The 25,406-nt window shown below is 53.3% G+C and overlaps 1 protein-coding gene across 1 annotated transcript; it reads left to right on the top strand.

The window, feature by feature from the left end:
• The first annotated feature begins 697 nt into the window (after positions 1-697).
• STK35 (serine/threonine kinase 35) lies at positions 698-22,863 on the top strand. The gene is made up of 3 exons (XM_090065269.1): positions 698-1,127; positions 8,334-9,080; positions 18,781-22,863. Exons 1-2 carry the CDS (start codon positions 728-730, stop codon positions 9,044-9,046), a joined length of 1,113 nt encoding a protein of 370 aa, XP_089921395.1. The 5' UTR covers positions 698-727; the 3' UTR covers positions 9,047-9,080; positions 18,781-22,863.
• The last annotated feature ends 2,543 nt before the right edge of the window (positions 22,864-25,406 follow it).

The raw sequence follows: 25,406 nt of genomic DNA, 5'->3' as shown, positions 1-25,406 counted from the left end.
GCCCCTGCACCCCCCGCTGTGCCACCCCCTCCCCATGCCCCTCATGGCACTGGCCCCTGCCCCATGCACCCCCCGCCCTGCCACCTCCCCCTTGCACCCCCCTGCCCGGGGCCGGGGGCGGACGCTGCCCCGCGGGCCGGTTGCATAAAGGTTACGTAAGGGCCGCAGCCCGCTCCTGCCCACCGAGCCCGCGCCGCGGCTGCGCGGCTGGAGCGCACCACTGCGGGGTAGGGGGGGGCGCCACCACTTCCCTCCCCCCGCGCCGCCCCACGCGGCCCATCCGCTTGCTGCGGGCTGCACCCCACACCCCCGCCACGCAGACTGACCGGTCCCGCCCCGAGCTACGCTCGCTGCGGGAATAGGAGGGTAGACCGGAGCGGCGCCCCTTCCTCGCCCCCCTTGAGCGCGGCATGGATTCGCCCACCCGCCTCAGTGAATGGTGTGTTTACACTCCGACGGGACAAACCACTGCACGCGAGGGGGGAGGAGCCTGCAAAGCCGGGCCATAAGAGCAGGCCCCTCGCGGCGCTCGCAGCACTCTCGCGGCGCTCCGAATGAACACCCCCCCTTCCCTCCGCGTGGTGCGCTCCCTCCCGCCGCCATTGGCTGGGCGCTTAAAGGGGCAGGCGCGGCGCGCTTTTCTGCCCTCCGACCTGGCGGCGCACGCCCCCCGCTCAGGGATGCGGGGCGGGGGCCGGCGGCCGCAAGAGCCAGGCCCGGCGCAGCCATGGAGGCGGCGGACGGCGGCCGCCGAGGGACAGCGCGGCGGCGGCGCGGCCCGGCGCTGAGGGAGGCCGCGGCGGCGGAGGCGGAGGCGGCCGCGGCGGCCGGGCCGCGCTACCGCCTGCTGGCCGAGATCGGGCGCGGCGCCTACGGCGTGGTCTACGAGGCCGTGTCGGGCCGCAGCGGCGCCCGCCGCGCCGTCAAGCGCATCCGCTGCGACGCGCCCGAGAACGTGGAGCTGGCGCTGGCCGAGTTCTGGGCCCTGACCAGCCTGCGCCGCCGCCACCCCAACGTGGTGCGCTTCGAGGAGTGCGTCCTGCAGCGCCACGGCCTGGGCCAGCGCATGAGCCACGGCAACAAGCGCAGCCAGCTCTACCTGCGCCTGGTCGAGACCTCGCTCAAAGGTACGGCCCGCGGGGCCCCCTCAGCCCCTGCCCGCGCTCCTTGCGGCCTAATCCCCCCGGGCCCTGGCGCCCTGCACCCGCTGCCCGGCTACCCGCTGCTCCCCTAGCAGCCTGCCTGCGCTAGCCCCGGTTGCCCAGTGCCACCCCAGTGCTCCTGGCGTCCTGACGCCCCCCGGGAACCTCCCTGCGCTAGCGCTGACGGGCACTCCTGGCTCCCGGTGTCCCTGGCGCCCCCACAAGCATCCTACTGCCCTTGGGGATCTCCTGGCGATCTCCTGGCACCTGTTGCAGCCTAATATCTGCCCCCCCCCCCGGGCTCCTGGCATCCCTGCACCCCGCAGGCTTCTTGGCACCCCATGGAGTCTCCCTGCACCCCCATAGGGCTCCTGTTGCCCTTGGATCCCCTGCCCTGGCACTGACTGGCAACCCCTCCCCCACAGGGCCCTGGCACCTCTGGTGCGTAAGGATACTAAGACCCCCCTGAACCTCTGTGCACCCCTTGCAACCTGGGGCCCCCCACTCACAGGGCTCCTGGCAGCCTAGCACCACCCCACAAGGCTCCCGGTGTCCATGGCTCCCCTGCTGAACCCCTGCAGGCATCCTAGCACCTTCTAGGGACCCCCTTGCTGCCCAGCACCACCTCACAGGGCTCCCAGCACCTTCTGGGCACCCCCTCGTGCCCATTGCCCACAGGGCTCCTGGTACCCCACCCTAATACTCCCTAGGCACCTCCCTGCACCACCACCCTGGCATCTGCTGTAGCCTAATGCCTCCCCAGGACACCCTGTGCCCCTGCACCCGAATATCCCTGGCTGTGAGCTGCATGCACCCACAGGGCATCCCACACCCCTGAGCAGTTCTCCCTGCCCCCCCGGCTCCTGGCATTGCTCTGATACTGGGATCCTCCTGCAGCCTGCGGGCAATGCCAGCTGATAGAGACCACCCCCCATGCACTTCTAATGCTCCTCTAGGCATCCCCACCCCTGCAGGCTGCTCCTGTGCCTCTGTCCTGGCACCCTGTGCAGCCTGGCACTTGCACAGGGCTCCCCATGTGCCTGCATCCCATGAGCATCCCCTAGGACCCCTGGCACCCATTATTCCCCTGTGCCCCCCAGGACCTATATCCCTCTAGGTAGCTCCACGCACTCACACAGGGTTCCTGGCATCCCCAGCTGTGAGCCCCCTCTCTCCCCCCCATGCACCCTCCAGGTACTCCCAGGACCCCTCTACCCCTGTCCTGGCATTCTGCCTTAACACCCTCCAGGGCTCCCTGCATCCCTCAGCCACCCCTGGCACCCCCACAGGGCTCCCAGCACTCCTGCACCCTAATACCACTCCAGGCAGCACCCCAGGGCACCCCTACCCTCGCACCCTATGCATCCTAACACCTGCACAAGGCTTTTAGTGCCTTGTACCACATGAGCACTCACACGGGGCCCTAGGCACCTTTGCACTCCGCAAGCACCATAACATCCTCTTCCCTGGGGAGCCCTACACCCTGTAGCCCTGGGACCCATATGCACCCCACAGGGTCCCCACTGCCCCAGCACTCGGACACCCCCTCAGCCCTGCAACCTCCATGAACCCCACAGGATCTCTGATGTACCCTGACACCCCTCAATCACCTCTGTACCCTCCTAGGGCACCCCTATACCCCCAGTACTTGGACCCCCATGCTCCCTAATTGCTGCCCACCCACCCCCGTCTCCCATGCACCAATACCCCCAGGCACTTCCATGCACCCTCAGTCCTGAACCCCTACGAATGCCAGAGGGCCTCCCTAACACCCCCAGGCACACCCATAGGGCCTCCAGCAACCCTGTGACTCCCATGCATTGCACGGGGCCTCCTGTGCACCCTAACCCTGCCCCTGAGCCCACAGTCCTTGGACCCCCTCTATGACCCCAGTAGCCTTTTGAGACACCCCCCCCACCTTCCTCACGAACCTTCCTTGCACCCTAACATGCACCAGAGCTGTGCCATGGTCCTCAGACCCCCATATATGCCCCCGATGGACCCCACGCATCTTAAGTGCTTCTGTGCAGTAGGAGCCCCTTATACCTTAGCGTGCCGTGTGGGTGGGTGGGGGACTGGCATACCCCTGCTCTCTCTTCAGGGCACACAGCTAGCAGAGTGCTCTCTCCCTGCATTTTTTTGAAGACCTCCCTCAAACATACTGCCCCACCTAACGCACCTCTAGACACTGCCATAGGGTGCTCCCATGGTCCCGAGACCCACCCCATGCACCCTCAGAAGGCAGGCACAGCCTTGGGACACTTCTGTGCTTCTTTCCTTCTACCCCCACCCCCGAGTGCCCCTCCAAATCCCCATGCTTCCTCAAGACCCTCCCTTCTCCTTTCCCCAAACAAAAGCTGCTGTGCTACCTGGAAGGAGTTTCTCTGAAAGTACCCGTCCCCCTTGGCTGCAGGCTTCCCCCGTACACGCAGCCCTGCAGATCCCATGCCTCCTGTCCTCCTACTGCTCAAGGACTCCCCATGTTGCCCCAGGGTCCCATCGCCTGCCTCGAGCAAAGCCAGCATGCTTTCCTTGAGGGCAGCCTTCCTGGGATGTTCCAGGGCTCCACGCACCTTTTGGAGTCTGTGCTTTTTTGATGTACCCTCAATTGGAACAAATTAAGGACCCCCTCCATAGGTGCTAGCATCCCTAAATGGCCTTGAGGCTGCAGTCTGAGCCAGGTTGAGCTTTGTACCAGTGAGCACCCCCATGGCTGTGGGCCTGCCACTTCCCTTGCACCCTGGATTAGACTGCTCCGTGTCCCTCCCTGAAGTCCCAGGCCTTTGCATAACCCTCTGTGCGTTCTGCTAGCCCCAAGCAGAGCCAGTCCATTGCATCTGGTAGAAAACTGAAATAGAATAGGACCTGTATACAAGTAAACTGGCATGCACTCATACAGAAACTGGAGCTGGCCCCACTTGTCTGGTAGAGCCCCTCCTCCACAGACATTCCCACCCCCCTGAGTTCATACAGCCCTGTAACTGCCTGTCCCCCAAAAGCCCCTTCCCCCCCCCAATCAGGTCAGACCAGCTTCCTTTGGCTCACAAGGGGCTCTGAAAGGTATTGAGGTACCTTTTGGCTGCCCCTATAGAAGTCCCTTCTTCCTGAGAAGTTTCACCCACTCATTGTATAAGGGCCTCCCCAAAAGTACTGGAGTACTCATCTGAGACCCTCTTCCCAGCAATGGGGGACAGGACAGGGGAATGTTTCACAGCTTGCATAAGCAGAGATTCCTTTTCCTGCCATGCACTGCGAAGCACCAGAGCCAACTCTGCGCTGCTAATTGGTGTCCAAAACATGGCCCGAAACCCTGCAAGTACAGAGAGTCCATCCCTGCAAGAGACCCCGTAAACTGGTGACAGCTCTCATTGTGCCTGCTAGAAATCTTGCTCAAAGCTGTACCACTATCCTTGAGTACTTCCATGCAGAAGAGCTCAATCTGTCCCTCTACTTCCCCTCCCTAGCTGTAACAAGTTTTATCTGAGGCTGGAGACCTTTCAGAAAGCTGACGGGACTCTCCCATGGTATCTACACACTTTCATTACTGATTTTAGTGTATGAGGTTTTCCCCTAGGCTGGGGAAAAAGGGGCCCTAAGTAAGAAATCCCACTAAGGCTCTGCACATCTCAATCCTGCCTGCCCCACCCCCAACAACTCCACCCCCCGCCCCCCGGGCAGTGGGACCCAGCTAGAAGCCATAGCTAATAGCCAAGGTTATAGTTTCATAGTTGTTAAGTGCCCCAAAATACATACTCCTGTTGGTGCTAGCATCCCTAAAATACATACTCCAACTGGGTAAGAGCACCCCAAAAGTTTTCCCTCCTTCCCTGATGGTACAGGGTACTTGAATCCTAGCCCTCTGGTTCCCAAGTACCACCGCTCAGCTCTGGCCTGTATCCCCCAGCACGTAGAATCGCTGCTGTGCCATTCTGCACGACCGCAGCTGGGCTATTTAAAGACCCAGGCAGATGCAGTGCCAACGTGCTGAGGTTCAGGACGTGGGGATTAACTCGAGACTGATTCCAAACGAGGAGCACAAGTAGCAGGACATTGGTCTATGTGGGGCTTCAATTATTTAACAGCAAATGTGGCCTGTAGCCCTCAATTCATTATTCAGCATCTCATTAAAGCAAAGTACAGCTAGAAAGCTGGACCCCCAGCTTGGAGCTAGGCTGGCATCTCACGCAAGGGCAGTCAGGAGTGACGTATGCGACTGCAGTGTGTGCAGCCTCCATCTCTCCACTGACATGCTGTTGGGGCTCGTGCTTGGCCACGTGCCCCATGTGCTGTTCATAGCCTGTGGTGTCTGCACAGAGCTGGAGAGGTCCAGGCAGCATGCATTTGAGACAGCCGCTTGCAAAATGCTTCTGCAGCGTCCACCACGGGCATGCAGCCTTCACACTTACTATGGACAGCCTGTTAGTGTCAAATGTCTCTGGCTCATTCCAGCATCCAGGCCTTACATTTTACAGTGCAGCATGTTTGCTGTGGGGAGGTTTAGATTGCATCTAATTACAATGGAGGAGAGGGCCATCAGTTCAGTAGCTACTAAATTGGCTCAGTGAATTAGTTGCTCTGAAGAGAGGTTACAGTGGGTGGGGTGAGGAATGTCTGCAGCAACAAAGGGGTCAATTTGTGCTAGCGTTCCTTAGCGGGTGGGGAGGTAGAAGAGGTGTCACTTGAATTCAGTGGGACTTTGTAAGCAGAATCTTAAATCATGGATCAGCTTCAAACCCTCTTCCTCTGATATCGGTTTCCTACTCTGTGTGGGAGAGCCAGCTGCAAGAGGAAATTTCTTGACCATTTTCTCTGTGCAAGGCTCACGACCAGGGAACTAAAGGCACAGCCCTTGCTGTGCTCTTCAGAGGCCAGGCAGGGAAGAGACCCCAATGGCAGAAGAGAGGTGGTAGGCAACGAGTCTGACCAAGATAAAAGCAAAGAGATGGCAACAGTCAGGTGAGAGCAGCTGGCGAGTGGAAATGGGGTTGGCATTCTGGTACCTCTCTAAGTTCAGCTGCCCCCGGACATGGTGCTGCTATCAGTGCAGCCATCTTGTCACAACTGCCCTTGGCTAGGGACATCTGGAGTCTGAATGTCAACCCCATCACAGCAATTCCTTTTCCCAAAAGTAGTCTAGCCTCCTGGAAATGAATTCATGATGAGGCTGAGCTCAAGCCAGTCACTGCGAGAGGCACCAGCGTCCGAGTACCTTTGCATTCCCACACGCACACCGTATCCTGCTACTAGCAGCACTTCTGCTTCTGCATGACAGACACCCAAAGAGCTTGACATAGCTGTCAGAGACAAACTACGTGCATCCCGGAGTAAATGCAGCGGAAGGCAGCTGTTCAGAGCGTTACCAGAGCAGCCTGGGTAGTTGCCAAGAATAGCCAGTGCATCCAAAACCTTGCTGCAGGGGGCTGGAAGAGCATTGACTGAAGGATAGAAACAAGCCCTCTGCCCTAGCAAGGTGTCACCAGGCCTTTCGTGAAGCCGAGTTAACGAAAGTAGAAGCCACACATGCATGTAGCTGTTTTGACTGTGCAAATATTTTTGTTCTCAAGACAAGTGGCTGTCTCTTCAGTTTTCCATTCTGTCATACCCATTTCTTACCAAGGGCAGCTCAGACAGTTTTCCTGTTCAGAGATCTTGTCTCCAGAAACAAATAACCCTTCCATACCCAGCACAGAGTCCCCAGCAGACAACTTGAAGAGAGTCTCCCTTGGCCGCAATCTCCCTGGGGTCCCAGTTCTGACCCATCGGGTTGTGAGTAGGGGCCCACTTCCCTGGTCCTGACCTAAGCATCATCCTTTGCTGAGAACAGTGGGGTGCAGCCAAATATTTGTTATATAGGCTAATTTCCATAGCAGTAGTCATGGTTGCAGACTGTTTGTACAAATCACCAATATTCCCCACCCATCCACCCCAATCACTGACCATTACAGAGGCTGACACGAAAGGGCTGATACTTGGCTTTCTTGGTAGTCCCTGGCACTGCTGGGCACTGCAAGTTCCAGTCTCTTTCCTACGGGTCCTCTAGGGCTGTGCTGGAAGGTTGTTTTTGCTGGCGTGCAGAGTCACTTAGCCCGGTAGAGTGCTGCAGGTTTATCCATGGGACCGGCTGGAAAAAGTGGAGGTAATTGAGAGGAATTGCCTAGGCTTGAGAAAAACTTAACTCCCAGTGTCTGATTGAGACACCCCAGCTTTATAATGGGATTTTGCCCTTGTAACCGAGGCCTGCTTCCTCGAACACACAAACAGATAAGCCTAGTCAAACCCAGAGTCCCCCCCTGCCACTGCTCCCCTCTCCTGCTTGGAAAAGTGGCTTTAGGCTACAAATATCTCATGTCATCCCCAGTGGTAGCTGCATGACTTGGTCTTTGTTAACCAGTTGGTTATTGCTGTGCTTTTCACTCATTCCCAGAGCAGGTACTCTGCAGCAGAGGAGTGCTTGATGTGGAGAGGAGTATGGCAAGCCAAGTACAATGTGCCAGGCCACTAAAATCCACATCTTACACATTAGGCCTTGCCCTGTGCCCTGACCCTTCTACCGGCAGCTTTTTCTGAGATCACTCTGGGTAGCTGTTAAAAGGAGAGGCATAAAATGCTGTTTGCACTGGGCAGTGAAACCTGTTAATGCCTTTATAGGCAGAAGCAAAATTAAGCATGCACAACTCAAGTACCTGTGTGCTATGTCCAGTTCTCTGCTTGCTAACTAAGAGCTCGTCTAAACTTAGCTCTTGCCGCTTTATGCAGTATTATTAACGATGCAGCATTCCCATGGTGTCATCACAGCTGTGCTGTTGCATCTTGCTTTTGCTGGGGCACAGAAATCAGCTAGGTTGCTGCAAGGCCTTAATGCAGATAAATACTGCTAACTCCTCGTTAGCATAACTGTAACTGTTGGTAAAGAGCACAAATACTTTTTTTCTTCCTTGGCTACCGTCTAATCAGGATCAACAGACAGACAAGCGCTTACTCCAGTTATGTAGCAGAGTGCACACAGCTAAGGGACTGCGTGCCAGATGCTTTTCTGTCCCTTAGATATGCAAAGCTAAGTATATTCAGCAGAACCTTGCTGGCAGCTTTTGGCTTAAGCCTTCAGAGACCTTCTTGTACACTTGACGTGACTGTCCTGCTGTTGCTGATCTCTGTGTCTAACGTCCCTCCCCCTTGTCTTGTGCCTCCCAGGTGAGAGAATCCTGGGCTATGCCGAGGAACCCTGCTATCTCTGGTTCGTCATGGAGTTCTGTGAAGGGGGCGATCTCAATCAGTACATCCTCTCCCGGAGACCGGACCCAGCCACCAACAAGAGCTTCATGCTCCAGCTGACCAGTGCCATCGCCTTCCTGCACAAGAACCATATTGTGCACAGAGACTTGAAGCCAGACAACATCCTGATCACGGAGAAATCTGGTGCCCCTGTTCTCAAGGTGGCAGACTTTGGACTCAGCAAGGTCTGTGCTGGTCTGACCGCTCGGGGTAAGGAGGGCGGGAACGACAACAAAAATGTGAACGTGAACAAGTACTGGCTCTCGTCAGCCTGCGGCTCTGACTTCTACATGGCCCCCGAGGTCTGGGAGGGGCACTACACAGCCAAGGCAGACATCTTTGCCCTGGGCATCATCATCTGGGCCATGATTGAGAGGATAACGTTCATCGACGCAGAGACCAAGAAGGAGCTGCTGGGGACCTACATCAAGCAGGGAACAGAGATTGTGCCTGTTGGGGAAGCGCTGCTAGAAAACCCAAAGATGGAGCTGCATATCCCTCAGAAACGCAGGACTTCCATGTCTGAGGGGATCAAACAGCTCTTGAAAGACATGTTGGCTGCTAACCCACAGGATCGACCTGATGCCTTCGAGCTTGAAACCAGGATGGACCAGGTGACATGTGCTGCTTAAAATTCAGGGCAAAGCAGCCGTGTTTTGCAGTTGGGTAAGTGCTCTACAGTTTGTGACACCTTCCCTTCCTCCACTGCACCACCCTTGCCGTTAGCTGTTCTGTGCAATGGGACAGTGCAGCCTTTTCTGTTCCCAGAGCTCTTTCTGTACTGGCTCATCCTGAGAACAACTTCCTGAGCGGTTTCTTCCACCTTCCCTAGTTAAAAGAAAACTAGAAATAGGGGCTGGAAAACAGAATGAGCAGCATTTCCCAGTGCTCGCCAGACCGCGTAAACACTGGGAAGGAGTCAGAGAGTCCCTCCCCCCCTCACTGAGCAATTGGTGCCTGTCTAGTTAGTGAGTCAAGGGACCACTCACTAAGCAACTAGGACAAAAATCTCCACTCTTCTTTCCCTGTAGGACCCCTGGAAAAAGCATCACACCCCCCTGTATCAAGATACATGCATGAAAAGACAGGTTCAACCTTGGCAGTATCTACTCAGTGTTTCACTTACTGATGTATCACTCCTGAGAGGAGTCCAGTCCCTTGCTGTTGTAGGAAGCCAAGTTATATCATCTCATTCATTACCTTATCAAGCTGCATGTTGAGACTAGTTTCAGCAAGCTGGAACGCTGTGGTAGGCAGCTATCTTTGTATGGGAGAGCAGGTGGCCTCTACCTGCAGCCGAAGGGTGAGCAACCTGAGAATCCCCCACATTCAAAGACTGCTTGAGGTGACGCACTGAAGGCTCCCTGCACTTGGAGACCTGCGTTCCATTCACCAGGGTGTTTTAAAGTGAATATCTCTTATCTACTTCATCCTCCTTCCACATCCAGGTACCCTCAGTGCTTTTATCTCAATCTTAGCTTGGTCTTACGAACCTTTGAAGCTGGCACCCTCTTCCAGCTGCAATGCATTATACACTCACCTGCTATAATGTTGAGTTATTTGTCCAAAATCTTTTTCCTACTGAAGCACCAAACCAGCTGTGCAGCCTGCTCTGGAATGCACTGGATAAAGTGACAGGGGAGTTTGAAATGCACACTCTTTATTTTTCACTTGCTTTCACTGAGAAGGAATGTAGTTGGTCTTGTTTCATTTCCATGCTAAATAAGGGACTTCCTCTTTGTGAGAGACACCACTTGTACAATGCCAGGAGAGAACTCCTGTCTCAGGCACGCTTGACCCACACAAGCCCTCACAAGCAGGAAGTTTGCAGGACATTTGTACTCTCAATACGTTGCTCCCAGCTCATTTTAAAATAGACCCTGCATCTTTCTAGGCTTGTAGTTTGAGGAAGCATCCAGTAACTCTGATATTCAGAGTGGAAGCTCTGCTTTCTTCAGTTTTAATAAGAGACCTCGAGGACCATAGCAGCCAAGAGACGTGGCTGCAAGACTTGTAGAGCTGAGCAGTGTGGTAATCAAGGCTACTGACCTGCAGCGAGAAGCCTGCCTTCCTGGCAAATCCACTTAGACACATGCTGTAGCTAGGGGTTGTCCCAGCCAAACCCTTGGGTAAAACCTGAAAATTACAGCAGTAAGGAGCAACTCAAAACCAATGGCCCTGGGAAGCCTTGATCCCAACTTCCTTGCTCCTGGTGCAGTTGACCTGAAAAGAGCATTGCCGCGATTGTGTAAGAGGGATGTGCCGTCCCTCCCCTTTCTGAAAACGCACCGGTTTGAAATGTACCCAGAGAAGTACGTTATTTGGGGCATTTCCTGCCAGTCTGCATTAGCAAGTGACCATCTCCACGAGGCTGTTGTTTGCACAACAAATCCACTTTGAGGTTAAGGAATGTGGTTTTGCCCGTTGAACGCAAACACTCTTAGGGAAGACTCCAGGATGTGCGTTTTCTGGGACCTAGAAACAGAAACATGGTGACAGCAGAACCCCAGTACATCAACCTAAGAGGCTCGGTGACAACCTTGAGAAGTGTTTTAGCAGTCTCACCAACTGCTCCTAAGGTCACTAGCTACCTGTGGTGCTTAAGCTCTTTTGCTCAGGAAGGGGAAGAGGTGGCCATCTTCTCCTGAGTGTGCTAGAGACATTATGGAAGCAGTTGCAACACGCAGCTCCCAAGTGGTTGGTGTTTTGCTTCTGCTGCTGCCATCTGTGATCACTCGTGCTGTGCTAACATGATGCTGCCGAGTTACATAACCAGCCCATGCCCTCTGGGGAAAATTCATTCTGCGCATATCAGTGGAATAGTACATTCAGGGTAGCAGACATTGCAGGGACAGTCCTGCCCTGGAGCTGTTTGTTTAAAACCCAGCTGCCTTTTCAGATTCTCCCCTCTGCTATCAGTGGAGGGAGCAGGCAGTGAGTCTACACCGACTATTTCGTTCGGTGGCACAGCTGCAGTAGAGGTGGTGCTATCTTATGTAACGGCACAAGTCTAGAAGGACACAGGTTGTATTTTAAAGCAAGCTGGGAGCAATGTGGAGTGCAAGTGCTCTGCAGACTTTCTGCTGTAGCAGCCATGCTCTGCCTTGTCTTGGATAGGTAAGCTGCATGCAGCCCACCTTGCTGCATGCTGGGGAAGTGCTTCTCTGGGTTGTTCACTAGGCAGCATAACAGTGGAGGCCTGTGGTGTGTGAGCCCCTGAAGTCTGCAGACTGTCTAAGGGGTCTGGAAAAGATAACTATGGTCAATCAAAAATATGTGAATACCTGCACTTACAATTCAGAGGCATCCACATCTCCATTTGACATTTTTTAGGGGTCTCCAAATAAAAGGTTGAAAACCACTGGTGTAGGCAGTCCAGCAAGTGCGTGTGCCACTTTGCATTGAAACAAAGGATTCATGCCTCCTATTTGTATCCTTCATCTTCCCCAGCATTAGTGCAGCCCTAAGTGCTAGGTCAAACTGCTCAAGAAGCCTGACCGCTTGAATCCTGCACTGGTGCAGCATGAGCTGAGTGCTGAACCTGTAGACACTTCCCACAACTTTTCACTTTGGCCCTGGCATCTTCAGTTGCAGCTTGTCATTCCAAACTCAGCTGTCTCCTCCCTACAAAGAATTAAGAACAAGAGACTCCCAGGCTCTGACTTGCTGAAGTTGATATGCTAACACAGCAAACAGTAGCTCTTCCTTGCACAGCCTTAGCCAGAATTTGCACAACTCCTAATGCCACCTTCCCCGTGCAAGGCTTTATTGCCTAGTCATGCACACTGGCATAACCCACCCCACGCGTACACTTTTTCCAGCTGTGCACTGGTTTCAAGTCAAGGCTGGTGTCGCCTGTCTTACTGCTTTCCAGAAATATTCCCGCAGCTGGGTTCCCCTCTGCCTTTGGTACCAATATGGCAAATTTGGGCAAGTCGTTTATACCCAAATGCAACTCAAGTCAAAATACTGAACTTTGTAGTTATACCCACAAGATCTTTTTTCAGGTACCTGAGCAGACTAAGCTTTGTAGTCAGCTCCTCTCTACTAAAGTGCCAGTGCGGGGATAAAGACACAATAAGATCACATGGCTGTTTGTTATGCAGCCTCACAGTCCACTGCCCTTAGCTCTGGATTATAACACAGACGGTGGCAGGAGCTCACGCGGGCAGTGCTGATGGCAGGGGCTTTGCTCCTGCGGAAGCGATCTCGCAGTATTTATCTTTCAAGACCTTATATAACACTGAGGCGCTCCCCAAAGCGCTTGAAGCACTGCTCTCGCTCGAGTGCTCTGTGCTATCTTGGAACAGTTTGAAATGCAGGAGGAGGCTTGTACGGAGCAATTAGTGCTGGGCATCGAAACAAAGTGGAGAAGAGGGCTCCTGCTGGCACTCAGGTGCAGCTTCCAGCACTTGGGCCTACGTGACAGATAGAGGGGCCAGGCAGTAGAATGAGGCAGCTGGGAGCTGCTCTAGTTTTTAATGATTAGAGATGAATTAAGCTTTCTAATTTTAAAACATCTTATAGGCTGGATGGTGTGTGGAGAGGGGAATTAGCTCCTGCATGGCACAGGACTCACGGCCAGCCCAGCCTGGCCAGCTCTAACAACATCCTCTCCCTTCCCTTGCCCTTCTGGACTTAAAAGGAGGGTGAAGAGGTTCATTTCTCCCCTGCTTTGGCCTTTGGACACCTTTCCCATCTTCATTCATTTTCCAGTGACTGTGTACCTGTTTACAGAGGCTTGAAGGAAGATGTTCCATTTCTGTGCAAAACTGCACAAGAAACTTCAAGCGCTTTGATTTTCTTTTCCCATTTGCTGGCCTCGAGTCCCAAAGCAAGATACCATCTCTGTCCTTAGAATATTATTTCATCACTTGGACTCATTTTTCCATAGGTTTTTGTGCACCCTGAGAAGCTAGACAGGGAAGAAACTGCCCACCACACATATGGACCATCATCACCGCCAGAAACCCCTCCACTCTCCCGAGCTTAGTGCCAGCTTTCCCATAAAATTAGAAGCTCCTAATTACAACAAATGCCACTGAACTCCATTACCTTTACAGACCAAGTGTAACTATATGGACCTACTTCGAGAGATGTTCTTGAAGCTGAGAGAAAAATCTGGACCTAAAAGACAGTTGTGGATGACAGCGTGGCCCTGACCACTGTTCAGCTCTGCTCAGGGTTTCCTTCAGCTAAGTGGGAGCTCCACCAAGCTGCCTGCGTTGCCAGCTAGCAGTCGCAGGGTGGACACACAGATGCGTGCCAACTTCAGGCTCTCTCTTCCACCCACATATGCTTCCAAATGGGTTCTCTCACTGTTGATAGGGAAGGTATGCCAAACGTCTTCATACAAGAACGACGGGATAGGACCTCACACAGACCATTGTAGAAACGGTGCGGACAGAATAACGTGGGTCTGGCCTTGCTGTGGGAATGCTTCCACAGGGCCTAAATCAGCACCACTCACCCTGGGGAACAGCAGTGAAGATGTGCTCTTGCAAAGCTGGGGAGTAAGGAAAAATCCAACAAGTCTCCCTTCTTGAACCTGTAGGATTTCTGCACTCAGGTTATGATGGGCCAGCTAAGCAGGACTAACAAGCAGCAGCACATGTACCACAAGTGCAGATATCTCAAGAAGACGACAGGCTTGCTCAGACTCTTATATGTAAAGGCCAGTTAATTTTTCAGTTTAATTTCTACCAGCTTAGACAGAGAAGTGATCCATCCTAGTCAGACCAGGGCAGGATCCTGTGTGCCCGAGGTCAGCTGAGCCCAAAGAACACAGGGAAATTCCTCTTTTGTTTCCAGTTTCAGACGTCCCTTGGAGCTACCCATAGTTTCCCTCCTTTTTATAAAGAATTGAGTGACGCCCTCCCAAAAGTAGGATAAGGTCTATACCATTTCTTGTTCATCTGGTTGACTCTAGTCTTCCAGTTCTACTTAGTTTTAAAAACCAAGGAGCACCACTGTTCAGAAGTCTGAGTCTCTAGGTCAGTCTTCTGCAACCTTCTTTTGGGAGTTGAGTGGAGACTGGCAACCCAGGAGAGAGTTTTCCCCATCCTCAGAGCAGGCCCAGCCCTCAGCTGCTAGGCAAAGGGTGTTTCTTCCGAGTCCCCTGGATGAAAGGGATAATTGACTCTCCACGGATCCCCGAGTCTGTCTTTCCCAGTGGGGCCACCAGGTAAATGTAGTCTTTGTAATGTGGACGCCTGCCAAGTGGAGTGAAACCACAACCGAGTCCCAAACATCCAGCTGCCAGGAACCACCATGGTCCCACTCTCAGGAAAGCCTTCCAGCTCTAGATTTCTGCTCACTGCCAAGGCATCTATCCCTCTGCTGCTGCTTTTCAGGTCACCACAGGCTAAATACCATTACTTTGATTTAAAATGTGAGTCGAGGCATCCACGTTTTGGAGAAGGGCAAGTCAAGCAGCAGTTAGTCAAGTTCCTGTGGAGCATCAAGCTGAGGGGTTTTACTTGGCAAAGGAGCTAGACTTTGCTGATGGACCCGACATGACCACTTGCACAGTTCAAAGAGCCAGTCTGGTTTTAGGATGAATCCCATCCCTGTAGGGTGCCCGGCGGGTTTCATTTCTAGGATTCTTTTACTTTGGTCCATCTGCAGCTTCTTGGATGCTGCCTTCAATGTGAGATGGTTTCATCAGTCCTTCCCCCACCCAGCACCGATGGCTCTACCTTGGCTGGCACCAGGTGCATCATGCAGACAGTGAGTCTATCATCTGCTTCAGTCCAGTTTTCCTAGTGGGCCCTCAACGGACTGGCTTCTTTACTTCTAGTGATGGAATTAGTTAGCAGAAGGATTTCCTCTTCCACAAAGACACCTTCACTGCCTGACTTTTCAGAGTAATAGCCAGCTTTGTTTGTCTGTGTAGTCCCAGAACTACACCTGGCTATAATTAATACATCACTTCTGTGCAGCAAGGGCACAGGATGAGGTGCACAGTAATAAATAAAATTATCTTTACTGACAGCAAGCCCTCGGAGAGCAACGCCAACATGGCTTGGCACTTCTTCAGTTCAGGTTTGGCAGGGAGGGCTTCTGCAGCAAGGACACTGTGAGTCCGTTGTGGGTGGGAACAGGTGAGCAAGCCAAGCTTACAAAACATGCAACAGCCAACCAGGTTAAGGGCCTGCTGGGCTCTGCTTTTGAGTGCTGTTGTCTTAGATGCATAAAGAGCAGCAAAGATGGGATAGGAAATAGAAAGCAAAAAAATCTGGAAGGGTGAGAGCTTTTCACGTGAGACAACCCAGTAGATTCTCTGGGACTGATGCTTCCAGGACAGGAAGAGGAGATGTGGGGTTTTACCAAAAGACGAGCAGAGCCCTGAGCATTAGTTCTGCCTGGTCATGTCTGGACACACTTGACGAGTGCAAGCAGTTCTCCATATCCTCTGTACCCTTCCTGCACTTTTTTGGGGAAAGGTGAAGGAGGTCTGATATTGGGGGGACTCTGTAAAGATTGTTTTGTGCCCACTGGCACTTCTTTAGCACAGTGTGCAACCTAGGAGACAAGGCAGGAATTACCCCATCTCACTGTACCTCCAGGCCTTTTATTCTCCTTCAGGGAGCGAGATGATTAATGGGGAAACTTGCTTTCATTAGCAAAAGCATTCGGCTACCAGAAATAGCCCTCACTGGCTGACAGGCAGAGCATCGCTCTGCATCATCAGTGCAACCTGTTGCCCTTCCATTCTGCCCTGGATGCCAGGTCTCGGTGCAGTAGTTGTAAGCTGCAGATGCCCGGGCAAACATTTTAGCTGATTAAAAACTCTTTGTGGCATCAGTGGAGGGATTAAAAGCCCTCAAACGTGCCCTGCTTCAAACAGCCTGCGTCAGTTCAGTTGCATCTGCTGTTTCAAGAGCCATTGTACTCAGGGAAAAAACTCCAGGGTTGAAAAATGAGGGCTCTTTTTTGAAGATTCGCCAGCATCTTGTATCGCTGCAACAGGATCGCTCTCCCCTGCTAACGAGGCGGGCACATAGAGAAGGGTTCCGACTCTCCCCTCTGGCATCTCCTTTCCAAACCATCCAGATGCCCCACTTTCCCACACAGGCAAAGGCTAACTGGTTTATCTGGGCAGTCCTAGAAAGCAGAGCTGAATTCTCACTCCTCCTGGTGCCTGCTGCAGTGCTGCTCCTTTTATTCTGTTAGCATGATGCCTTTTAACCAGATTTGCTAAGGCAGAGAGGGATCTGAATAGCTTTCTGACCAGTAATTACAAGTAGACCCCAGATCACTCGTATCCAGGTGGTTCACAACTGCTTAATGCTCAGCTGGTTGCGGAGTAAAAGGCAAACCACTGTTTGGAGTAGCTTTTACTTCGAAAAGCGCCTCTTCTCTTCTCAGCTGGCATTCGTCAGCAGTCTCAGCTCATCAGAGAAGTGGCAGCTTGTGAAATAAAAGCCACAGCAATCATTTAAGAGCACCTGGCTTGTTGTGGCAGTATGACCCCAAGCTGGCTTGGAAACCCTCGTCTCTGCAAGGGCTGCAGAAGCCAAGGGCATGAGGCAGCCAGGTTCTGCTGCATTTTTTCTTCCAGGAGGTTGTCATTAAGTCAACAGTGCTGTTTTATTTGAGGATTGGCCGACTTCCTTTGAGGTGGGGAAGGACCATTTCCCAGAGCCCATGGCTGTGGGCTCACCACATTTCTCTGTGCAGGCAGAAGGCACCATCAGATGGGCAGGGCTGGTGGGCAGCAGGACAGGAGATGGGGGAATCCTAGCTTTCCTCGACTGCTATGAGTCAACATGACCATACCGAAACAGGACCAGGCCATCGGCAGAGAGAAGCAGGGGCATTTCTCCACTTGTTTGTCTGGCTGCAATGAGGTCCCTTCAGTGCTGAATCTGACTATTTCCAAACCATCCCTGAAAGTTTAGGCATTAATGGACCAAGACTTAACTTACGGTGAAAATAAGAGGAGCATCCATAAGGAAGAATTTCTTCACTGTCCGAGCCCCCAAGGTCTGGAACAGCCTGCCATCGGAGGTGGTTCAAGCAGCTACATTGAACAACTTCAGGAGCAAATTGGATGCTCATCTTGCTGGGATCCTGTGACCCTAGCTGACTTCCTGCCCTTTGGGGCAGGGGTCTGGACTCGATGATCTTCTGAGGTCCCTTCCAGCCCTAGTGTCTATGAAATCTGTGAAATCCACAGCCCTGGCACCAGGGTAACACCTTATCAGCTCCAACTGTGATCAGAGCAGCCCTGGGGAGGGCAGGCATCAACTTCATCCACATCCTCCCCATGGGGCTGAATTGATGCCCAGAGTGGTATAAATGACCTGGTCTGGATGCAGCCTGCAAACATTCTCCCCCTGCGTCCAGACAAACACGCAGAGAAGTGCCACGGAGCAGAGCATAGGGGCTCCCTTCTCCCAGCCCGTTATACAAGCTGAACGATTTACATGCTGCTGAAATGAAGGGGGAGCCAGGGAGAATAGGAGGTTGGCACTGAGCCCCTGGCATGGGATTGCACTGGGCTCAGTCTACAGAAACAACACAAGCCTACAGCCCTCCTGGGACTAGTTAAACTAAACCCAACTGAGGGTGCAGGCTAGACTTGGTAGCATGAGACCAACCATTTGATGCACGCTCCCTCTTCCACTCGGCGAGCCCTGGTGGAAAGCTAACTAGCAAAGGGGTGTTCAGTCACCCCCAGCACAGACACTTAGCCTGAGTTGCTTTTTCGCTTGCTTGATCCACTGCCCTGTGTGTGCATATATGCATTCATCTTGGCAACCTGCTGTTTGTGGACCAGTTACCCAACTAGGCAGGGAAACACTCTCGAATCCAGATGTGCTCCAGTCAGTCAGTCCCAACTCAGTGGCAAAGGCGTGGATAGGAAGAGGGGTGTGTAACAATTCAAGACCAACATCTCAGACTGTTCAAGAGTAGAAATAAGTACTGGTGTGGTCCCTCTACAGTGACTCCTTCCCATGACCACCTACACTTCCAAGTACTTTAATTACTGTTTTACCTTTCTTTTCTGGTTGAATGCTACCATCCTATGCAACTTGTGCTAGAAATCACAGGTTTATACCATAAAATAATGTGGACTATTCAATTCCTGTCTGTGTGCTATATTATGCTGTCTCTCTCACCAGGTCAGATATTGGCTACTATTGGCGTTGGAAATGTAACGTAGGGGAACACAGGGAAAAGAATGACGCAGCAGACAGGCGCTCTGGGCAACCAATAAAAGGGTTTTCAGGGCACTACATTATATCCCTAGTCTCTGTCCTCCCTCCCCAACACACACATGCACACATAGCACACCCTCCCCGCACCTGGAACGAAACAATGGCAGTACCTGATCTTTATTGCTTTTCTTTCTTTCCAGGTTTATTTACCAGGGACCTACAGTCTCCATGATTTACATGCGCAGAGGGAAGCAAAGGATAAGGGACACAAACTAAACAGAAGATCGCTCTATAGCCGGATCCCTGCAGCAGTCAGCTTTTGGTTTTTTGGGGTTTGGTTTTCTTTCATTTTTTGGCTGCCTGAGACTTCGGAAGAGTGAAGCTATGCAACCCACTGAGTCACAAGACTGTTGGAGAAAGTCAGAAAAAGTATACTTCTCTCCCTCCTGCCCTCAGCTCCCCCTTGTTATTCAGCCAGAATCCAAAAGGCGTTTCTAGCGAAGATGCATTTCCACACGCAGATCAGGATGGAAAGCATAGCAAGGCAATCGCTGCTGCTGGCAAGTACCAGAACTGAATCAGGATGTGCACGAGTTTGGTTTTTAAACATTAACATTCATTACCTTGAAGGGGGTGGTGGCTGGGGGAAGAGGATCACTAGATTTGCTCTGTACTTTGGTGGTGGTAGGAAAAAAAAGAGACTGGGAGGTCTTTGAAAGTCTGCGTTGCAAACAAAGTCTTGGTTTCCAGTCCAATGGCTCCTTTCCAGGTGGGCTCTGCCCACCCTGTGAAACAACTGACACTAGAACGCAGTAGCCAAAGGAGACATGAAAGGCGGTTGACTGGGTAAGACTGTAGTGGAAAGACCCTTGCTCCCTTCAGAAGTTCTTTACCCCTAGAACTAGGCAGCCGTGCCCGTTTCTGTAACGGGCACATGGGGAGTCACTGGGTTAAGTTTTCAGGTGACAAACTGAACTGTAGGCAGGAGGACAGAAAAAAAGGCAGAAAAGAACAAGTAACTTGAAGTTACTGGGGGCAGAGGCCTCCTTACAGCTAGTTATTTATTGTACTATTTCCGGTCTCCTGCAGAAAACTGTCATTCAGCAAATGGTAAAAACAGGTTTAGGGAGCAAAGACAACACTATTGTTCAAGCCTGGCCCTGTTGGTAGTTTCTCTGTGGCGGAAAGCCAAGATAAGGAGGTTGGCATGTGATTAGTCTGTTAAGACTTCATTTCTTTGCCAACTTGAGCTGCCCTGCCCTTCTGGGGCTGACCTGTGCCACAGTCTCAATCAGTCCTTCGCCTTGCTCGCCATAAGTAGAGCACAAAGCATCCTTTTTAGCCCTGCAGTTAAAACCTCTTTTGAATCTGAACGTCTTCCCGTGTTAAGCGCCGGGTGCTGGTCCAGGAGGCACTGGTCACGTTATTCCAACCAGGCCTCTCTGCTTGAAGTATTCCACACTCGTCGTGGATCGACTCTCAGTTAGAAGAGGTCCCTGCTGATTTCTCATCCCACAGACTAGAGCTTTACAGCAATATGCCCATTGTCTTTTTGTGGGGGGAGCTGGGGGACTTCAGTGTTGTCTTTGTCCCTCCCTTGTAACTCTAGTCCACCTGTTGCTGCCCCTTTGTCTGCTCAATATTCTGTCCCGTTCCGTAGAAGCAACGAGAGCTGTAGCGAGGTCGGAGATGGCACCTAGGGTTTTTACCTCTGGCAGAACAGGTGGAACCCAGTGATGGTAGAAAACGTATCCGGCACTTTCCTGGATGTCGTAGGGGGAATAGCACAGCTGTAGCATGGAGCGGTAGCTTTTGTGCTTTTTCCTGCATGATTCAACATCTTGTCTTGTGAACATTTCATTCAGATCTAGCGACCAATGCGTTGCAAAGCCAGGAAAAAGGCCCTGCTCTCTGCTCCTGTTTGACCCACTCCCACTCACACAGATGCTCCAGTGGGCAGCCACAGCCAAACCTTGGACACATTAACTTTTTTCCTGGATGGTTAATTGTGGCTATGAAGTTTGGGTTTGGTTGAGTCAGACATAGTATTGGCAGGTCCCCTCTGCCTCAGCCACAGAGGACTGTCAGGCCTTTCTAGCTTTGGTTCAGTTTTGCTGGTCTAGTTTGCTGATCCCCAGCTCACGTAGCAACATCTAAGAAGCTTCTCGCAGATGAAGTTAAAGGGTGGACTTCTGCCCTTCCCAGTACTGAAGGATCCCTCAATTTGAGCAGGAATATCCAGGCAATCTGTAGTGGAGCAGGTATTGAGCCAGAGTACCTCAGTTCCTAGGGCAGTGCCCTAATCTCTGGGTCACCTTCCCTCCACTTGCAGCCTTTACCATACTCTGCTGCCAAGTACTAGAACCATTGCTGGACCTCCTCATACCAGCCTTCCCTGGCAGAAGGAGTGCCGAGATGGATATTCAAGTACTGAAGAAGGTAGCTCCAAGCAGGAGAGCTGCTTTAGCTCACGCATCTTGCAGAACTTTCTGCTCAACTTGCTTACCCTCTCCAGGGACAGATAGTCCTTGTCCACATGTGTGAGGGGATGGGATCTTCAGCATCCTTTTTAGGCAAGTCGGCCACATACAGCCGATAGAAAAAGTCACATTGGCTCCCTTACCCAAGTGCACTGCAGGCCAAAGCCACCTGCTCAGCCCCACTGCGATCCCAAACCACCTTCAAACCACACATCTCCACCTTGGGTTTTGTATCATAGATGTCTTGAAACAGGTTGATATTAGCAAGGTCGACCATAGTGCCTTACAGGATTTAGAGAAGAGCTCAAACCTTGGAATAAGTAGAATGGTTCCCTGGTTAAAATTTCAAAGCATCTCCCCTTCCATTTCCTTCTTGCCGTGGCTTTGCTGCCAATGGCTCTCTGCCTACCATGATCCTATGGAAGCTGCCCACCATTGCAGGTCATGGTGGCTCACATCTGGGTCCATAGGGCCCTGCCTAAACTCCTTGAAGAGGAGCAGTATCTAATGAGGAATGGCCCAAACATGGAGCGAGCATTGCGGTGCATGCAAAGCCTTCCAGGGAGGGACAGCCCTTTCCTCTTGCTTGACAACACGCGTCTGTCTAGCTCCTCTGTCTCACCACTGCTGGCTGAACTTCTCACCCAAGTCTGAGTTGTTGGCATTGGGGTTTGGAGCTGGGGGATTTCCAGCTTCTGGGAAAAGGAGTCAAGCGTGGGACTCAGGGCACCGCTCTCTGCTGCCCAGGTTCATGGAAGGGGCTCTCCCAGTTTCCGGCTGGCCACATTGAAGCTTCGAACCCCGCAGCACCACAGGACCAGTTTTGTTTCCGTGAGCCCTAAGCCTAGCTAGGGATGGGAGGGCAGGGGCTCCTCTCAAGGAAAGCCTGCTGCCTTGGAGGCTTGCGCTCGAGAGGGGCTTTGCCTGTCCTGGTGTAGCTCTGTCTCGTGATAGGCGTGATTGTATTCAATTGTTTACTTCCGAATATCCTGTTTACAATGGCAGCGTGGGGGGATGACCCAAACTTCAGGAGACCCGAGGAAGGCGTTGGTACTGCGCCGGGGTACCACAGCCAGAGAGATGCCGCAAGGAGGGGAGGACAGAGATGGGCTCGCTAGGGAGGGTCAGCCTAGCTGTCCCCCTTCGCCCCCTGCCACTGCGTCCAAGGCCCAGAGGTGCTAACGACAGAGAGGCAATCATCCCCCACGGTCTTCCTTTTCTCCTCAGGATCCAGCTCCTTGACATATCAGGAGGCTCCCCGAGTCTTTCTGGAGCAATAATACTTTCCCCATCGTTGTGAACTCTCCCCCCGGTGCACATTGTGACTCTTCTCCTCCGTGTGCAGTATCTAGTCTGGGTTTAAGCCTGCCCGGTCACACAATGCAGGCACAGTGGGCTGGAGCCAGGATGTGGTTTAAGGCGAGAGAGGGGGAAACAGGCTGCTGCTGGGTCTCATTCCCCCCTTCCACATGCACTGCCAAAGCTGCCTCTGGAGAAACAGTCCAGCCAGTTCATACCCTGCACCGCTGTTGAGGCCCCCACTCTCCACTCATTGCCACGCTGCTCTGGACCAGGGTAGGCACCTTTCAGATGTGCCCCCTTTCTCTCCTACCTCCCCAGAGGCTGCGCTGCCCAGGGTCCTCCTGCCCAGCCCTCCTCTCAAGCCGTGCACTGCATCTTGGCGTCGCATTCGAGCAAACACTGGTCCTTTTATTCAAGCCATGCAGGTCTATGGCCTGGTGCGGTTGCCGCGTCTTGGAGCTCGCCCCTGTGTTTGTTCCGAGGCTTGGCAGCACTGGCTTGTGTAGCTGAACAAAGCCAGCTCCTTGGCATTCAGATGCATCCAGTCCTCCTCTCGCGCGAGCCCCGACTATGGCTGGAACATCTGGCCGCAGTTCCTAGCAACGGCGCAGGCTGTTTTGTTCTCTCCGCTCTGCAGCTAGTCATTTCCTATGCAAATTGGTGCCGTGCCTGCCTGTTAAGTAGGTGGGTCGCCCAGCCCCATCATACAGACCCGATGACGGCGCGAAAAGCCAGCCTGCCGGCTCTTCTGAAACGCAGCCCCTGACCGAGGACTCTCACTGCATGCGGACGGACACGTGTGTCCAACAGCATCTCACGCCCTCTCTAGAGGCATTGACTTGCCAAGGGAAGTGCCATAGGAAGCAGCTTCTAGCTGCCAGGGGAGAAACCCTTTTCCTGCAGCTTGTCCAAATGCTTTCACCCCCAAGGTCTGGCTCCCCAAGGGGGGGTAGGACTCCTGGCTGGAGACTGAAGCACATCTCTGCCCAACTGGCTAAAAGCAGGCGGCTTAAACCCAGACTCCAAACTCATGACGCTAGTAAAGAAATCTGTATTTTTTTTTCTTTTTTTGCACAGAAGCTGGTAATCTAGGACCTACGTGTGAACAACTTTATATCAATATGTTTTGTACTTGGTTTACTCGGGTTGGTATGAGACGTCGTATTTAAGTTCTTTGAACACTGTGGATCCCCTGATGTGTATGAGTGGCAGAGGCTTTGTAAATTAAGAGATGTTTGTGTGAATAAAGCTATTGGATGGGGTGGAAAAGCCATACAGGATTTGACATGCGAGTTTTGTGCCTTTGTTTGCAGCCTTTTAGCCAACACCTTGGTAGGAGAAGGGAGTCCTTAGAACAACAGCACGGCCCCGGGCCCCAGACCTGTGGCTGCTGTTGAAAAAAAAATCGCAGGGGCCGGGGAGTTCTCCCAGCATAGGCCTGACAGACGCATGGACAAGGAGTCTGATGGGACCATAGCACCTCGTTGGTACCCAGCCTTGAGAAGGCAGGATAGACCCAGGCGTATTTTGAACGGGAGGGAGAAAGCAGGAACAAGGCTCCATTTCTGCACCCTATGCATTAGCACTTCCATCACCATCATCACTGCTTTCAACACACAGATCAGGGCCCCCGGTCTTCACCTGGAGACTCAGCTGCCTAAAACCCCCCATCCCCCAGAGCTGGTTTCTGCCCTGTGCAGGATTTGGGGAACCTGGCTTGCCTTTGGCGGAGGGTCTCCGGGAATGGCTCAGAGAGGCTGCAGTGGGCAGAGCAAGGACAGGATCCTCCCCATAGCTGGTGGCGGAGGCTGGACATCACCTTTGCCCTGCAGCTGTCTGCACCCCTCCTGCAGGGTCTGGTGGTGGCTCTGGGTCACCCTTAGCAGCCGATGAGCTGGGAGGGAACAGGCTGGTTCAACCAGCCCAGATCAAGCTGGATGGCTTAATGGGGGCTTTGCATTTTCCAGCATTTTGCACCTACTCTGTTAATGAGTTAAGAGTTAATGACCTGCCCCAGCTCCAGGGGTTTTCCTCAGCTCCAGGGAACACCCCAGTGGTGCCTGTCTCCTCCTGCTCCCCCCTCCAGCAGCGGGAAGGCCCCTGGGGCTAGTTACTGGGCTATTGGGAAGTGGCCTTCTGGGGCCACAGCCTCCCCTGCCACCCCAGGAGGGGGTTACATTTACTCTGTGCTGCAGCACGCGGCTCCAGAAAGCACCAGGGCTGGTGTCAAGGGCCCTAATTTAGCCTCGGGCCTCGATCCCAGGCAGACACGCCTACACCAGGGGCTTTGAGGTGTCACAAGCGCAAGCTCTGGGTCCCGGAGAGACCCCAAGGCCCCCTTCCCTGCAAGGAGCCAACAGCCCCAGTCTCCTGCCGCGTGCACTCCCCCCTGCGGCTGGGACAGCACTCGTGCTGCCTCCTCTGTAGAGGCCGGTGAGGTCCGGCGGGCCGGCAGCCGAGGGCTCAGAGCATAGGCACAGGCGGCGTCGTGCTGCAGAGTCGGCGCTTCTCTGCCCCTTCCCAACCGATCCCCTCTCCAATCGCTCCTCCCATCCCAGCCACGAGAACTTGGCGGCGTTATCCCCCCAGCCAGAGATATGCCCGGAGAGGCGGCGCGGGCCCGCTGCCTTCCCCTGCAGCAGCTTTGGACAGATCCTGGGGCTGAGTCAGCACCGCTGGAGCTGGCCCTGTGGCTCCGGGAAGCCGAGGTGCTCCAATCCCGAGACCTAGGGCTCCAGGCCACAGCAACCTGCAGCAATTTTCCTGGCGCTCTACGTGGCCTCCGCAGTTATCATTATCAGCCGCCATCCTGCAGATTAGGATGAGCTCCATTTCCCCACCACAACAACACACCGCAAACCGATGCGCGCGGTGTCCCAACAGCGACCGGCTAGAGAGCAGGGAGAGGCAGCACTGCTCCAAAGATTTCTCTGGCTTTCCCTGTTCCCCCTGACATCCAAGAGCCAAGGAGGGCAAATGCCTTTTTGCAGTTTACCGGACAAACCCAGGCCCAGGATCCCCAGAAGACGGAGGAGCACCAGGCT

Source organism: Crocodylus siamensis, chromosome 10 (genome assembly GCF_052110815.1).
Source record: "Crocodylus siamensis isolate JL-2025a chromosome 10, ASM5211081v1, whole genome shotgun sequence".
NCBI classification, from domain to species: Eukaryota; Metazoa; Chordata; order Crocodylia; family Crocodylidae; genus Crocodylus; species Crocodylus siamensis.
This window is presented reverse-complemented; position numbering and strand designations above follow the sequence as displayed.

Coding starts and splice junctions, on each gene's coding strand:
- STK35 (XM_090065269.1), top strand. CDS start 728: ATGGAGGCGGCGGACGGCGGCCGCCGAGGGACAGCGCGGCGGCGGCGC. Junction 1,128..8,333: donor GGTCGAGACCTCGCTCAAAG/GTACGGCCCGCG, acceptor TGTGCCTCCCAG/GTGAGAGAATCCTGGGCTAT.